This window comes from Scyliorhinus torazame, chromosome 2 (assembly GCF_047496885.1).
Source record: "Scyliorhinus torazame isolate Kashiwa2021f chromosome 2, sScyTor2.1, whole genome shotgun sequence".
In the NCBI taxonomy this organism is placed as follows: domain Eukaryota; kingdom Metazoa; phylum Chordata; class Chondrichthyes; order Carcharhiniformes; family Scyliorhinidae; genus Scyliorhinus; species Scyliorhinus torazame.
This window is the reverse complement of record NC_092708.1, coordinates 292,175,486-292,192,895: the sequence shown is the minus strand read 5'-3', so window position 1 is coordinate 292,192,895 and position 17,410 is coordinate 292,175,486. Positions and strand designations below refer to the sequence as shown.

General features: G+C 44.2%; 1 protein-coding gene across 6 annotated transcripts in view; it reads right to left on the bottom strand.

Annotated features, from left to right (window-relative positions):
• Positions 1-17,410, bottom strand: part of akap6 (A kinase (PRKA) anchor protein 6) — a 1,059,704-nt gene that overhangs the window by 558,714 nt on the left and 483,580 nt on the right. For all 6 annotated transcript variants that reach the window (XM_072488434.1, XM_072488451.1, XM_072488470.1 and 3 more), the window contains one exon: positions 988-1,110. In XM_072488434.1, the coding sequence (XP_072344535.1) occupies positions 988-1,110 (123 nt within the window). The remainder of the gene's footprint in view (positions 1-987; positions 1,111-17,410) is intronic.

Here is a 17,410-nt window from a genome sequence, read left to right as displayed (position 1 = left end):
GGCACCAAGGTCCCAAGTTTGATCCCGGCTCTGGGTCACTGTCTGAGTGGAGTTTGCTCATTCTCCCCGTGTTGCGTGGGTTTCGCCCCCACAACCCAAAGATGTGCAGGGTAGATGGATTGGACACGCTAAATTGCCCCTTAATTGGAAAAAATGAATTGGGTGCTCTAAATTTATTTTTAAAAAAAGGTTTGCTCTACTTTGTCCTCTAATGATAAAATACGGTTGAATAATTATTTCCAATAGATCAGATTAATGCCTGAGATTTACACAGGATGACAATCAGGAATTAACTCTCCTAAACCAGTGTTGCTGAGGTCACCTAAAGCCCACCTGGATGATGTCAGCCCACATCAGGATTTTATACTCACTGGATAAATTCTAACAAGGATCCCTCACATAATGAACATATTGCATTATAATTTAAATTAATCAAAATACATCCTTGCATTTTGTGGAATGTGTAATATTATTATGATTAAAATAATGCAAGGTTCTTCCTCCTCCATGTCTATCTTTGGCCCTTTCATGAAGAAAGTGCTTCTTCACTATTGATATTTTTATACAACAGTCAGAATCAGGTCTAAAAGTTTAAAATATATCTTTATATAAAAGGGGGGTAAAATATTATAATGCTATATAGTTGAATCACGAATATATCATACAATCATAGAATTTACAGTGCTGAAGGAGGCCATTCAGCCCATCGAGTCTCCATTGGCCCTTGGAAAGAGCACCCTACTTCAGCCTACACCTCATCCCTGTCCCTGTAACCCAGTAACCCCACCTAGCCTTTTGGACACTCAGGGCAATTTAGCATGGCCAATCCACCTATCCTGCACATCTTTGGACTGTGGAGGAAACCGGAGCACCCGGAGGAAACCCACGCAGACACGGGGAGGAAGTGCAAACTCCACACAGACAGTCAACCCGAGGCTTACTCAGCTAAGTTCTGTCAATATGAGACTTCAGGAGCTTATGCCTTACCAAATGGGTTTCCAGGTACAGCTTCAGGCTGCTGGTATCAGCTTTCGGGGGAGTCCAGTTTTCAGTTGTTTCCATGGCCTCAAACAACCAACGAATCAATTCATCAAGCTTATTTACAAAGCCCTGAAGAAACAGAAGTAATTTAAGAAGCAATCACAGTTATTAATCTGAACTTTAGTCTTTGCAGAGAATAATCATTTCAAGGGTCCTGATTGAATAACAATCACTATGTATCGGTGAGGTCAGACATCAAACTGTCCTCCTTTCATTTGTCTTTCCGTGATCAGATTAAATCATCTTTTTATCAGTAATCTAAATGATAAAACCTTTTGAAAAATTATGATTGTGCAGAAAATGGAAAATAAAACAAGTCACAGTGACATTTAATTATAAAGGTGCCTCAGTGTTTAATACATTTTAAAATATTTTCCTTATGACTGAAAACTTTACAAATGGGAGTAAATATCTGGAGTCTGCAGAATGTTCTCCTGATATTTCACTCATAACCCGTCAATGCTCCTTATCATCTTATTCTGATATTGTAGTTAGTTTAAATGGATCCTGCTCAGTTTCTAACATCCCGCCTTCCTATTTTAAAGCAAATAGAAATTTGACTATTCCTGATATTCCCAGTGAGACCAACCAGATATAAGTGTCCCCTCAGTGTCAGTTTGGTTCATTTGACACTATACATGTTCTTGAGGCAGGAGGTGGTGTATAATTGAAGCTGACCTTGGCAGTGCAGAGAGCATGATGCATTGTCAGAGTTGAGTGATTAAGATGCTGGGGAAGGGGAGGGAGGTGCAATTTTCACTGTCACTGCTCAACATAAATGGGGAAGTGGTGGCCCAGGGATTGCATATTTTCACTTTCTTCCTGCAAGCTTAGATAAGCTACTGAGATGGGCAACCTGATTCAGGCAAGAAGCCATTCTTTTTTTATTCGTTCAAAAGATGCTTATGGTACTATTCAAAGTAGAGCAGTGAGATAATGCACAACTTTTTAAGTCAACTAATATCATCCAAAAAGGGTGATCTGATCATTCATCTCATTTAGGTTTGCTCTGTGAAAATTGTCTACATAAGATCAATGATTACACTTCAAGAAGGGGCAATGAATTGGCCTAAACCTAAACCTCTGAAATTCTTAGCTGCAACATCACCATTTTGGCCATGTCAGCAAGCAACAGATATTATAGAGTTGGGCTCCAGAGACAATTGACAAATGTGTCCAAAATTGCACTAATTTAGAGAATTTTTTAATTTTCTTGCCTTTCGTTCAATCTCACTTGCATATCACTGATCATAAAATCTGCCATGGAACAGCACACAATCAGGTTCGGCGGAGATTAGGTTTATCATAAAAAACAAGCAGAATGAATCAAAATGGCAAGTCCACCAGCTGTAAGTAACCCAAGTTTAGAGAATGAAAATAATTTTAAAAAATATGCAGCACCATTTATTCTAACTGCCGATAACTGAAGAGGAACAATGACAGAGTCATGGTCATCTGACCACATATCAACCGAGAAAGGCCGTGGCAGCAGAGGTCCAAAAGAACTCTAAAATATTAAACAGAAATTAAATAGAGTACAAATTTATTCACAAAAACTTGTAGCCATATGTGTACTTGAAAGATTAGTGGTTCAGACAAATGGAGGGGGTGGGGGGTAAGTCAGGGTAAATTTCTTCAGCCAGAGGGTGGTGAATCTGTGGAACTCTTTGCTGCAGGAGGCTGTGGAGGCCAAATCACGGAGTGTCTTTAAAACAGAGATAGATAGGTTTTTGATCAATAGGAGATCAGGGGTTATGGGGAGAAGGCAGGAGAATGGGGATGAGGAAATAGAGTTGATACTTTGCACAGTTCCAACTCACTTACCTGAATAAATATCCAGGAAATGTTAGGCATTTTGAAACCTAGTCTAATATCTAGGTAACTACAGAAATCTTCTCTTCTTAAGACACTCCCTTGGTATCGAGGATGACTTGCTTCCACATTAAACATGAGTTCTCAGGTTACAGAGTCCAATGCGCAACCTACAGACTCTCACAAGTGGGTTAGACGGTGATTGGAAGAGCAGGTGCATGGGGTGTCTGAGTTGCTACAGAAATTGCCCACCAATCACTCACACTGAACACTCCTACTCCCCTCTCGATCCCTGACTGCACCCTGATGCTCGGACCATACCCCGACCTAACAGCCCCCCGCCCCCATTCCAGATCACACCCTGTAGAAATTGTGGGTTCCCTAAATCACCAACAACAAGGACTTCCAACAAAGTTAGTTTATTCCTGAGCTCAACAGCATATCCAATACTTGTGCTTTGCCCGTACCCCCGTGAATAACTCCTACTCTCCCGTTACATGATCTCTTTTGCTAACGCATTGTCACGTTCCCACATAGGAACTATATACAGGCCATTGTATGACATACAATGAAACAAATTGGCAATGAATAACTATTTACATATATATATTGAGACATGGATTAAGGTGTCAGAACAAGTGCACAGCCCATTGCATCTCCTTCTTCCCCCTCCCCCACTTCTGTTGGAAAGTAACAGCTCTAGACTAAGTGGCAATGAATTCCTGGAAACTTGTGTTCAGCCTCCTCAGGCACCCTGAATGTGTGATTATACTGGTTGGTGGTGTTGTAGTCTTTCTGTGGCCAGTGTCCTCATGGACGCTTCATCTGTGTGTTCTTCAGGTGCAGTATTCACTGCATTGGCCTCTGTAGGCGTCTGCGTGTCCACGGGTGCAGGGAGCTAGTGCCAAAGGCCGGATGACTGAATTGCTGTGTTATCTGTTGGTTTTGGTTCTACACTTGTGCTAGTGCTTGTGTACATAGTGTGGTAAACCACTGTATTGTACTGCTGGCTCCGCCTCCCCTCGGGCAACTCGGACACCCCATGCACCTGCTCATTGTTACATGCCTGGGCTTGTCCCAGCTGGCTCCGAACCACTGTAGTATATAATAGGTGTATTGTGGTAAACTGCCACTGTATTATATGTAATGTGGTAAACCACTGCCTGCTGGCTCCGCCTCCCCTCGGGCTCGGTATAAAGGTGGCTAGTCTCCGCCGCTGCCTCAGTTCGGGATCCGAGGCCAGGAGGCTTTCTGTTTAGTTTATCAAAGCCTCAGTTACGTTCACCACTCGGCGTGAGTTCATTGATGGCATATCACATAGTGGGCACTGTCTGAGGCTACCACGTAACTGATCAGTTGCGGAACATTACTCTGTACTGCCAGCAATTGGTCATGGCCACGTGTGGTCTGAATCCTGACTGTTTGACCTGGCATCACGATCATAGTGCATTTTGCTTTTCCGTATGCACAGCAAGAGGACATCATTTACGTTAGTTTCAAATTTCGGCTGCAGCAGAATCTTAGCAATGGGGATTGTGGTCCTGGTGTGCCTGGAAAATAGACACAGTGCTGCCGAGTGTAGGCCCGTCATGGTGGATTTTGCAGGCTGAGGAATGCAGCATAATAATCGGTAACCTTGGCCCCATTTGTCGAGAAGATGCTTGGCTGAGCAAACTGCCCATTTCAGCAAAGTATTTGACTGTGGCTATAGGGTGCTGTTCATGACATGCTCAAAGACCCATGTGTGTGCAAGGTTGCGAAATTCAGCGGAGACAAATTCGCGAGAGTTAGAAACACAGAGAATAGGAGCAGGAAGAGGCCATTCTAGCTTGCTCCAGCATTCGGTATGATCATGGTTGATCATCAAACTCAATAGCCTTATCCCGCTTCCCATCCACCCCCCTCCCCCCCGCAAGTTGTTTGGCATGAGTCTCTGTGGGATGCCACATGTAACCAAGTGTCTTTTAAGCTTGATGATTTATTTTGATGATGTCATGTTTGGTAGGTAGTGGCTTTCAAACCACCTGGAATACAAGTCAACCAAGACTGAATGTTCTTTACCTTTCCACTTGAAGACATCAGCAGCTGTGAATGACCATGGGAGGTCCAGAACCTTGTGTAAATGCAACGGTTCCTTTTCCTCGTGAGGCTTGAGTGCATTGCATGGTGCGTATTTAGAGATTTCCCTTTCCATGTCTGCGTACATGGAGGGCCAGTACAATCATTCCTTGGCCCTCTATCTGGTTGCTTCCAACCCAGCGTGCCCTTGATGTAGTACCTCTGGGGAGCAGTAGGGATGTATGGTTGTCCATCCTGTATGGTTGGCTCATCTCTGATGGCGAAGAATATGCAGAGCTCGTGGAAGAGCTTCATTAAAGATTCAGTCCAGCCCCTTTGTGCAGTTGCGTGCATGTGATATCCACCTGTAAAGCCTGTTTGAGTTCCTGAATTTGGTGACAGGACAGTGCCTCTATTGCCATAATGTCTCCCTCACTGCCTGATGTGGTGGGTAAGAAGGCTCTGGAGAGGGCATCAGTCAAGTACAGCTCCTCACCATGTTTGTAGCAATGCCTTTGATTCCAATTCATGTTGACCTGCAGATAAACATCTAACACCATATCCAGTCAATCATTAAACTGCTTTTTTCTTATTCATGGCAGAATTGCCTTCTTATAACCCTAGTTCCATGCTGTTAAACTTGTCATCCATACCTTCATCACATCAAGGATTGATTTCTGTGATGTTTACTACCTCCACCTTTTAGAACTCCAGCTAATTCACAACTTATGGTGTTTTCAATGCAAGGTCCTACGTTACTATTGGCCCTATTGTTTATATTTTAAAAAACAGTTGATGAAGAATACACCCAAGTCACAGCATTGCGGATAAGCAATGGCATGGCAATGGGTTCTAAATTTGAGGTGGCATGGTGGTTAGCACTGCTTCCTCATAGCACCAGGGACCCGGGTTCAATTCCGGCCTCGGGTGACGTGTGGAGTTTGCATTTTCTCCCTGTGTCTGCGTGGGTTTCCTCCAGGTGCTCCGGTTTCCTCCCACAGTCCAAAGATGTGCAGGTTAGGTGGATTGGCCATGCTAAATTTCCCCTTCGTGTCAAAAGGTTAGGTGAGGTTATGGGGATAGGGCAGTGGTGAGTGCCTAGATAGGGTGCTCTTTCAGAGGGTAGGTGCAGATGTGATGGGCAAAATGGCCTCCTTCTGCACCGTGGGGTTCTATGGATTCTATGGAACTGTATCAATCATTACTCAGTCTAACATTTACAGAGTGAAACATTGCAATAACCACATCCCAGTTTCACGGTGTTTCTTTTTAAATCTGCTCATGTGAAATGCCCTCTACATGTATTTAATTAAACACAATTTAAATACAATTAACATATTCCTCATCTAACTCCATTGTTTTCTTACATCAACAACTTGATGTTGAGATTTAAATGCATCAGGATCCTTGCTCCATCTCCAGTCTGCAGTCACTGTTCTTCCGTGTTTAGTTTGCCACCAGCCCTTCCACTTTCAGCATCAGGGACTGATCTTTCAGTCATCAGGCTCATGCTTTCCAGAATTCCCTCCCTAAATCACCTTGCCTTGATACCCTGCTCCCAATCTTCAAAAGTCTATTAGAAAACCCTTCAAGTGTGCCTTAACTTTCTCCCATTCCCCATAAATACCTTCACTTGGTTTTTATCGTTACCTATTGGAAAACGCTCTAACATTCTATCACCTTCGGAGTGATGTATGACATTCCATTATCATTGTCAATTTTAACAAAACCGAAGATTAAAAATAGTATTGTGCAGCATTGCATGTGATTTGTAATTCAATGACATGATTATAACCACAGGTTTCTCACCTACTTGGCCATGGTTAAGGGGCTGGTTTAGCACAGTGGGCCAAACAGCTGGCTTATAATGCAGAACAAGGTAGCAGTGCGGGTTCAATTCCCGTAACAGCCTCCCCGAACAGGCGCCGGAATGTGGCGACTAGGAGCTTTTCACAGTAACTTCATTGAAGCCTACTTGTGACAATAAGCGATTATTATTATTTTGTTATTTTTCACTCGTTATTTATTAAACAATATCGTAAGGATCTTTATTTGATTTCCAAAGTAAATATAATTTTGTTTTAACTTGCCACAAAGGAAGAGCTAAATATAGCATCAATTCTTCTTTCAAAATTACAGAATTAGTATTACATTCAACAAATTTTGTGTTGTACATTTCCATTGAACTTATATATATTTTTTACTTTATTGGTGAAATCTGGTGCCATCATCTGAGCAAAAGGTTAACTACTGAGCTGAGCAATGTGAGAGTTAAATAATGATGAAATTCCCCCTTTAATCAAGAGCTGTACCACTATATTTCATTTTGTGTCACATTCCGTAATCATAACATCTGCTGAAGTCTAAGTTAGTAACTAACTTTCTGGTTCAGCAAGTATTAATTTGTAGAGCAAATTTAAAAAAATGAAATCTTCATACATCCATGACTTTGTTAAGTATGATTAAAACAAAAACCACAGAACATGTGTGGCTCAGAAAGTTGGTAAAGTTAAGTCACACTGGCTGACATTTGCCTCTCGTACTGAGCTGACAATATAGATGGGTTTTGAACTATTTAGGGACCAGTCTCAGTATATTATTCATCGGGTGTAACAGGCCATCAGAAAGTATATCCATGTTCTATAATTCAAAGACATAGGAGCTCAGTACTAATTTCATTGTAGGTGGCGAATAAGAAAACTGACAGTCAAGGCTAAATTTTACTTTTGTTTCATCCTGGCATTAATATTAATACAGAAATAAGTTCCACTAAACAAATCCTCCTTCCCTCAGTAGATATATCTCCTTTGTGAGTGAAGTACCATTTACAGAAGCTTATTAAAAGATTAACTATTCACATACGAAAGTGTTTCAAACTTTTAATACCACGGCGCCATTTGAAATTCAAGGAGCGGGATTCTCCATTGGCCGACTCAGAAATCGGGAACGGCGATCGGACGGAGAATAGCTCCCAACGGCAAAATCGCGGCAGGTACCGGTTTGGTGCCGAATCGCGATACTCCACCCCCTCCAAATCGGCATCATTGCGAAGCGTGGTGTGACCACATTCGCATCTCATTATCGGGCCCACCCGCGATGCTCCGCCTTCGATGGGCCGAGTTCCCAACAGTCTCAACAGTCGTGACCCTGGAGTAGTGCCCGCGGAGAGAACGGGCGTACGTACACATCAAAGTTAGTTTCACAAAACCAGAAATAAATCAAAGAATCCACATTCCAACACAGCCATACGTCGCCGACAGTCGTGCCGCTGGCCGGGGGGCTTCTGCCAGGGCTGGGGGGAGTAGTGGGGGGTGGCCGGGTGGTGGGCTGTGGGGTCGGGGTGGACAAGTACGCGGTCCAGCACAAACGGCACCAACTTTTTGGGCATGATTGGTGCGTGTGGGGGGGGGGGGGTGTAACATGACTGCAGCCAGTCGGCCCTGCACGTGCCCAGCACGAACTCGGCAATTCTCCCACCGCTTTTCTCATGTCCCGCGGGTGTTTCATGATGCGCCAGTGCTAGCCCCTCACCGGTATCGGAATTGGTGCGTGTGTGGCGCTGATTTTTCCATCGTGGAATTCCATAGATCCTCCGTTGGCATCAGCGCTTAGCCGCAGGAACCGGTCCATGATGTTCCACTTGGCATTGAATGATTCCAGCAATAGTTTTTCATCCCTCAAACCAAGGTTGAAATATAATACAGAAAGAGGAGAGGATCATCTGCTGCCTATAAAGAGGCTAGATTAAATTAATTTAACCTCTCTCATTCCAGGAACCTAGAAGGCACTTTTTTGGGATTGAACAGAGAGCGCTTTAGTCTACATCTATCTAGTAGAATCATAGAAAGGTTACAACACAGAAGAAGGCAATATGGTCCATTATATTCATGCAGGCTCTCAGCTTGTCCCGTTCTCCTGTCTTTTCACAATTGTTCAATTCCTTGTTAAAAGCCAGGATTGAACTTGCCTTCACTCTCGGGCAATGCATTTTGGATCCTAGCCATTCGCTGCATAACATTTTTATTTTTTATTTTATTTATTTTAAAAATAAATTTAGAGTATCCAATTCATTTTTTCCAATTAAGGGGCAATTTAGCGTGGCCAATTCACCTACCCTGCACATCTTTTGGGTTGTGGGGGCGAAACCCATGCAAACACAGGGAGAATGTGCAAACTCCACTCGGACAATGACCCAGAGCCGGGATCGAACCTGGGACCTCGGCGCCGTGAGGCAGCAGGGCTAACCCACTGTGCCACCATGCTGCCCTGTTCACTGCATAAAAACTTTTTCCTCACATGACCTCCAGATCGTTTGTTAATCATTTTAAGTCGGTGTTCTCTGGTTCTCAACTCTTCCATCAGTGCAACAATTTCTTCCCATCAACTCTGTCCATTCGCCTCATGATTTTGAACACCTCTGTTAAAGCTCCTCTCAACTCTCTCTTCTCTCAGGACGATCCATTCCCCAGCGCTAAAATTCCACAACTTGATGAGCACAAAATTTACAATCGTAAAGTCTTTGAAAAATGTTTCTCTGTTGATACAAGCACCTCACGATTAGGTTCACAAAACCAGAAATAAATCAAAGAATCCACATTCCAGCGTTGTTCTTGCAATGACAGCCTGCAAAGATCAAAAATGTGGAAATGAACCGTAGAGCAATTTGGAGCATGTTGTCAGGTCAACAAAACACTCAAGTAAACAGAAATAAGAAATGATTAAACATGTGTGATCAGAAGACAATTGAAGCCTTCAGAATGCTTCATGAAAAGAACAGTACGAAGTCTTACAACACCAGGTTAAAGTCCAACAGGTTTGTTTCGATGTCACTAGCTTTCGGAGCGCTGCTCCTTCCTCAGGTGAATGAAGAGGTCTGTTCCAGAAACACATATATAGACAAATTCAAAGATGCCAAACAATGCTAGGAATGCGAGCATTAGCAGGTGATTAAATCTTTACAGATCCAGAGATGGGGTAACCCCAGGTTAAAGAGGTGTGAATTGTATCAAGCCAGGACAGTTGGTAGGATTTCGCAGGCCAGATGGTGGGGGATGAATGTAATGTGACATGAATCCCAGGTCCCGGTTGAGGCCGCACTCATGTGTGCGGAACTTGGCTATAAGTTTCTGCTCGGCGATTCTGCGTTGTCCGAGCAGAGCAGAAACTTATAGCCAAGTTCCGCACACATGAGTGCGGCCTCAACCGGGACCTGGGATTCATGTCACATTACATTCATCCCCCACCATCTGGCCTGCGAAATCCTACCAACTGTCCTGGCTTGATACAATTCACACCTCTTTAACCTGGGGTTACTCCATCTCTGGATCTGTAAAGATTTAATCACCTGCTAATGCTCGCATTCCTAGCATTGTTTGGCATCTTTGAATTTGTCTATATATGTGTTTCTGGAACAGACCTCTTCATTCACCTGAGGAAGGAGCAGCGCTCCGAAAGCTAGTGACATCGAAACAAACCTGTTGGACTTTAACCTGGTGTTGTAAGACTTCGTACTGTGCTCACCCCAGTCCAATGCCGGCATCTCCACATAATGAAAAGAATGAAAGGAGGATGGAATTAGATTAATTCTGCATCCTTCAGTGGCCCAGAAATTCAATGGTGAAATGTTCATTTCTCAAAATCCTTAGCACCCAATATAATGATGTGGAGATGCTGGCGTTGGACTGGGGTGAGCACAGTAAGAAGTCTTACAACACCAGGTTAAAGTCCAACAGGTTTGTTTCAAATCACTAGCTTTCGGAGCACTGCTCCTTCCTGAGGTGAATGAAGAGGTAGGTTCCAGAAACATATATATATATCGACAAAGTCAATTATGTGTTGCATCTTTGACTTTGTCTATATGTATGTTTCTGGAACCTACCTCTTCATTCACCTGAGGAAGGAGCAGTGCTCCGAAAGCTAGTGATTTGAAACAAACCTGTTGGACTTTAACCTGGTGTTGTAAGACTTCTTACTGTGCCCAATATAATGAACAGCGAGCACAACCTATTAAATGCCAGAACTGCGCTACTCACCACATTAGTGAAAATAGAAAAAGAGGGATCCATCTTCCATGCCTTAAACAGGTGCTATTGCCATTTGCAAATACAAATAGGTTTCTAACATTGGTTTGCAACATAAGTTGCCCTGAATATGGCATTGCCCATGCCCAGCCACTACCTTTTCATGTACATTTTGAGCCATCATAGTATTCCCATGTTGGCAAAAGTGGCTGCAATGTTTCAAAGGTGCGACGGCAAGTTTTGCAATCAAAGATGACAAAATGGAAAAAGTCTTTATTTCTCCAGTGTGATTGAAAGATATGTTTGAGACACTTACACCTGAGCAAAATGACTACAAATCTGCAAAAGAAGTATCCACATCGCTTCTCGGCCTTTTGGCTAAGATGAGCGTGAGGTCAGGTGTAATGCCTGGATCTGGTATCTCTCTCTTGTGGGGACCATGAATTGGATTCAATTTGGGTTGGTTTTTGGAGCCGACAAGGAGCTGGATTGGGGGTTTGACACTGTCCACACACTGAGCTCTGCTTTTGTAACTCTGAAAAAGGAATAAAAAAATGTTTAAAAATTTAAAAAAGGAAAGAAATGTATTAACAACACATTTCACCCTCAAGAAAAAGACATGAGCGAGATTCTCCGTAGCCCAACAGCGAAATTGTGTTCAGCGATCAGGCAGCGAATGGATTTTTGCGCCGAAATCGGGGCCGGCATCAGTTTGATGCCGGTCTGCCATGCTCCGCCCCCTCCAAACTGCCATCATCATGACGCACGCCGTTTCAACGGCACTGGCACATCATTGGCCGGGCCTCCTGTGACGCTCCTCCCCCAATGGGCCATGTGCGGGACATGTGTGGTCCCAGCAGTCGGGAACCCGGCGTGTCGGCTGCGGAGTGTGTCCAGCACTGCCACACTCGGCCGTGATCCGTGGCGCTGGTCTGGGGGGGGTGGTCATCTGCTAGGGCTGGGGGAACTGGTGGGGGGTGGCCAGGGGTAGGCTGTGGGGTCGCGGTTTGCTGGTTAGGTTACACGCAGCACATTGTATGGCATCACCGATACAGGTCATCAGCCGTGCGCATGCACGGCACGGGACCCGGTCATTCTCCAGCCGCGATCTGCGGACGTTTCACGCAGCGCCAGTGCTAGCCCCTCACTGGTACAGGAATCGGTGAAGTGTTCATGCCGATTTGCCGGTCGTGAAACACCACGGGTCCCACGCCTGCGTCGGCACTTAGCTGCAGAAAAGGGGAATCCAGCCCATGATATGGAACAATTGACTTCTGATGTGCTAAGAAGCAAATAAGACAATTGACTAATATTGTATGCATCGGAGGCAACTCGCAACCAAATGTGACTTTGGTGATGTTGATTTGTCAATTGGGAAATCAAAACACAAATAATCAAAGATTGTTTCTCTCTCTCATCAAATACGCTGAAGACCACTTGAGAAAGGCAGAAAGCTGTCAGAACTATTGGAGTTAGCATGATCACTATTGCTTCCCGAGTCCAGAACTACTGAAGTTGAGACTGCCAAGAGTAACTACCACACTCCAAATTCAACTCCCATCAATACTATTCATTGTGTATCTGCAAAGTAGCAGCAATCCCATATTAAATGTTGGCACTTGTCCAAACAATGGTCGGAATTTTCCGACCATTCATGCCAGCGGAATCCTCCGGCCCCGCCAACAGCACAGTCCCACTGTGGGTTTCCCAGCGGCAAGGGGGACATTCAATGGGAAACCACATTGACAACGGTGGGACCAGAAGATCCCACCGCCAGACAATGGCAGGCAAACAGTGCAACGCTTACGGAAAACACTTTGCTCATGTCCACTCATCAGAAAAATCAAATACCAAGACCAATACCAACAGAAGGATGTCACGTATGCATACCACAGGAAAAGGGCAAAAGAATGCAGCCAATGTAGAGGTGGATGACCCTGAGTATTAGGTACAGCACCAGCCACGTCTGTCAGTGACCATTGTCTGCTCGGGCTTGGGTACTCTTATAGACACAGCAGCAGTTGGCAATGTCACGGGAGACAAAATGCTCAACAAACTTCAGAATTGCCCCATTCTTTGCAAACCAGGAATATGAACATTTTCCCTTACAACTGTGACAAACCAAATTAAAATTCTCACCACCTTTAAAATGCCAATCTCATTCAAAGACACCAGAACAAATGCTTTATTTAATGTTGTATCTGGAGAATGTGACAAACCTATCAGCAATAGATTTGCACATGATTGCCATCATATATGCTACGTCTACACATACCAACAGCATTCTCGAAATGTACGTTGACTGCACTGGTATTGATGAACTGAAAGGTGTTACGTGCAAGCTGCAGGTAGATCCCAATGTTCACCCAGTTATGCACCAATAGCGGTAAAGACTATTTCACATAATGAAGCAAACTGTGAAGGAACTTCAGTGTCTACTTGACTATAGCATTCTCGAGAAATTTGGGGATGAGCTTACCCGTTGGGTCTCACCTATTCAAGTCGTCAAGAAACCAAAGAGTGAGAACCAGATTAGAATATGCATTGATATACAGTCACCAAACCAAGCCATACAACAAGAAAGACACTTAACACTGACACCACTGAGAAAGTGAATGGTTCTCTACACTTTGCCAAACGTGACCTCGATGCAGGCTACCATCAAATCGTGCTTGCAGATGAATCAAGGTATTTTACGGTATTCTCCACTCACATTGGACTTTTTCCTCAAGAGGTTCAAATTTGGAGTCAATTCAGTAACTGAAGTATTTCAGCACATGGTTCGGTCTGCACTGCAAGGACTTGAAGGCACGCTGAACATTATTGATGAAGTTCTCATCCACGGTCACACTGAAAGCTTAAGGCATACATGTATGCCCACAACATCTCAGATAATGCAACCTCACTTTAAGTGAAGACAAGTGCTTGCTCAATTAAAGCAGCATCAAATTCTTTAGTTACGAGGTCAGCGGTGAAGGAGTATCACCTGATCCACAGAAAGGTGAAGCCATTACAATGCTGCAGATTCTGTACATGTGCAGGATGTCTGGAGTCTTCTAGGACTCATCGTGTACTGTAGTCACTTCATTCCTTACCTCGCTAAGTTATCTGCCCCACTAAGCGATCTGACAAACAAGACCAGCAAGTGGGCATGGACTACCTCACACAAACAGGCTGTTCACCAGATCAAACAACGGTTGCGAGCAAATTTCACAAATGCGTATTTCATCCCTGAGAAAACTACCCAGCTGGTTGTGGACACAAGTACAAGGCTTAAGTGCAGTTTTCGTGCAAGGAAATTACAGAGAGATGCAAACATTATAGAGTAGTTATAATGAGGGACTTTAATTACCCAAATGTAGACTGGAACAGTTATAATGTAAAGGGCTGAGGGGGCAAAAATTCCAAGATTGTGTCCAGGAAAGTTTTCTACAGCAGTATGTTTCCAGATACAAGAAAGGATACATTTTTGGACCTGGCTCTTGGAAATGAGATGGGTCAAGTAGATCAAGTGTCAGTGGGGGAACATTTAGGAGACAGTGATCATTGTATTGTAAAGTTTAGGATGATGATAGAAAAGGAAAATAGGCAATCCAGAGTAAAAATAAATAACTGAGGGAGAGCCAACTTCAATGGGGCAAAAACAGAGCTGGGTTGGTTAGACTGGAATGGATTGTAGGCGGGAAAAACTGTAGCTGAACAATGGGGCTACCTTCAAAACAGAAATGGTCCAGATACAGTCAAGGTATATTCCCTTAAAAGGGAAGTTTAGGACAAACATGTCCAGAGCTCCTTGGATGGAAAAGGAGATAGAAATTAACATAAGGAAGAAAAAGTGTGCTTATGACAGATTTCAGGTAGAAAATGCAGTCGGGAACCTAGAGGAATCCAGAAGGTTCAGAGGGGAGATGAAACAGCACAATAGAGAAGCGAAGAGGCACAATGAGAAAAGATTGGCAGCCAACATGAAGGGCAATCCAAAGTCTTTTATAGGCATTTAAATAGTAAAAGGGGGGCTGGTTTAGCTCAGTTAGCCGGATAGCTGGTTCATGATGCAGAGTGAAGCCAACAGTGTGGGTTCAATTCCCATACTGGCTGAAGTTATTCATGAGGCCTTGACTTCGCAACTTTGCTTCTCGCCTGAAGTGTGGCCTCCTTCTGTGCGATAACAATTCTGTGAAAAAGATGAGGCAGGGAACTCATCAATTGTTGCAATGGCAAGCCGATCGCTGTCACCTGCAGTGCAATATATTCACAGAGAGAGAAATGTTCTCAATCACATGAGTATCTTGCATTTTCATCTCTATTTGTATGGAAACAAGATTGAAGTCATAATCAGTCATAGACCACGAGTAAGCTTATTCAAAAAACCACAGCGCAAACCATCTACTCAAATAGAGTATTTGATACTTAAACTACAAGAGTACTAGTTCCATGTTGAGTATCAGCCAACCACCCTCAACCCACTGGACTATCTTATGTGTCATCCATTGCCAGTAGTCAATCTTAATCGTTGTGAGAAAAATGTTACAGAAGAACATCTTAACCACATAAGCCTAAATGCGGTGCTAAATTCATTGAAACTATCTGACATCAAACCGGCAGCAAAAACAAGATGAAGCATTAAAAATTTGTATGACAGCTATGGAATCACAAAACTGGAAAATCATGATTGAAAGAACGGCTATAAATGTAATCGCTCACTCACTGCAAAGACTTCAAAAAGTTGCAAATTAACTCGCTGTTACACCAAATTTGATCTCATGTTACACAACAACTGCATTGTTATTCCACAATCTTTCAGACAATATGTTGTCGAAGGTCACCGGCAGATTGTCAAAACCAAACAACTTTTTAGGAAAAAGTATGGCTCCCAGGAATTGACTACATGGTAGAGTATAAAATCAATGTTTGCCATGTCAAGCAGCCACAATCTCAAACCTTTGCGATCCTCAAGATGTCAGAACTACTTCCATCTACACTCAATTTATACACCCTATGTGCACATATCCACCTGAGGTATCACGCAAAGCTAACAATCATGTACACAACCGCGCCCTAGAGCAGAAGGTGGGAATGAGAGTAAATGCAGAGCGAAACATGAAATTCAGAGATATTCCATTAAAGGCAGGAGATAATATGCTTGTCAAATATAATGATCATGTTGGAAAGCAAAGAACCCCTGATGACATCTAACCATTTGTTGTGACTGACACAAAAGAATCAATGATTACTGCTAAATGCAGTTCACAAATCTTCACACAAAATGCATTATTCTCTAAAGCACTGAAAACACCATTTGTGAGCATTGAATCCAATTCTGACATCGACATTTCAGATGAAGAACATGAGTGAAATGAGAACACATCAGGGGCGTGATTCTCCGTAATCGGCACGATGTCCGCCGACCGGCGCCAAAAACGGCACAAATCAGTCTGGCATCGCGCCGCCCCAAAGGTGCGGAAGTCTCCACATCTTGAGAGGCCGAGCCCTAACCTTGAGGGGCTAGGCCCGCGCCGGACTGATTTCCGCCCCGACAGCTGGCGGGAAAGGCCTTTGGTGCCCCACCAGCTGGCGCGAAACTGACTTTGCTGGGCGGCGCATGCGCAGGAGCGTCAGCGGCCGCTCACGGCATCCCCGCGCATGCGCAGTGGAGGGGGTCTCTTCCGCCTCCGCCATGGTGGAGACCATGACGAAGGCGGAAGGAAAAGTGTGCCCCCACGGCACAGGCCCGCCCGTGGATCGGTGGGCCCCGATCGCGGGCCAGGCCACCGTGGGGGCACCCCCCGGGGCCAGATCGCCCCACGCCCCCCCCAGGACTCCGGAGCTCGCCCACGCCGCCTTGTCCCGCCAGTAAGAGAGGTAGTTTGTTTCTCGCCGGCGGGACATGCATTCCAGCAGCGGGACTTCGGCCCATATGGGCCGGAGAATCGCCGGGTGGGGGGGTGGGGGGGCCAACCGGCGCGGTGCGATTCCCGCCCCCACCGAATATCCGTTGCCGGTGAATTTGGCAACCGGCGGGGGCGGGATTCACGCCAGCCCCCGGCGATTCTCCGACCCGGTGGGGGGTCGGAGAATCCCGCCCCTGATGTCGGACAATATCCTACTCATGAGCGAAAACATCCATCATATTTAAATGATTATGTTACAAAGTGAACCATTTTTAGTTGGTGAGGAAATCTTTAATTTCATTGTATGTGATTAAATGTATTATTAAATTAACATAAAAGTTAGAAGATGTAATAAGTTGAATTTTCAAGTTATGCTAATTCTTAAGTTTGTTGCTTGCACTTTGGGGATAAATCACTGAAATATGCAACGTCTCTCATTTAGTAAAAAGGGGCGAGATGTAGCATATTAAAATTGCAATGTACTATTTGGTCACTTGAAGTTACCATACACACTTGTACCAGTGGAGGGTGTCTACAAGAAGAGAAATAAATGGAAATAATTGCTTTGCTCGTGCAGTTATAAATTCA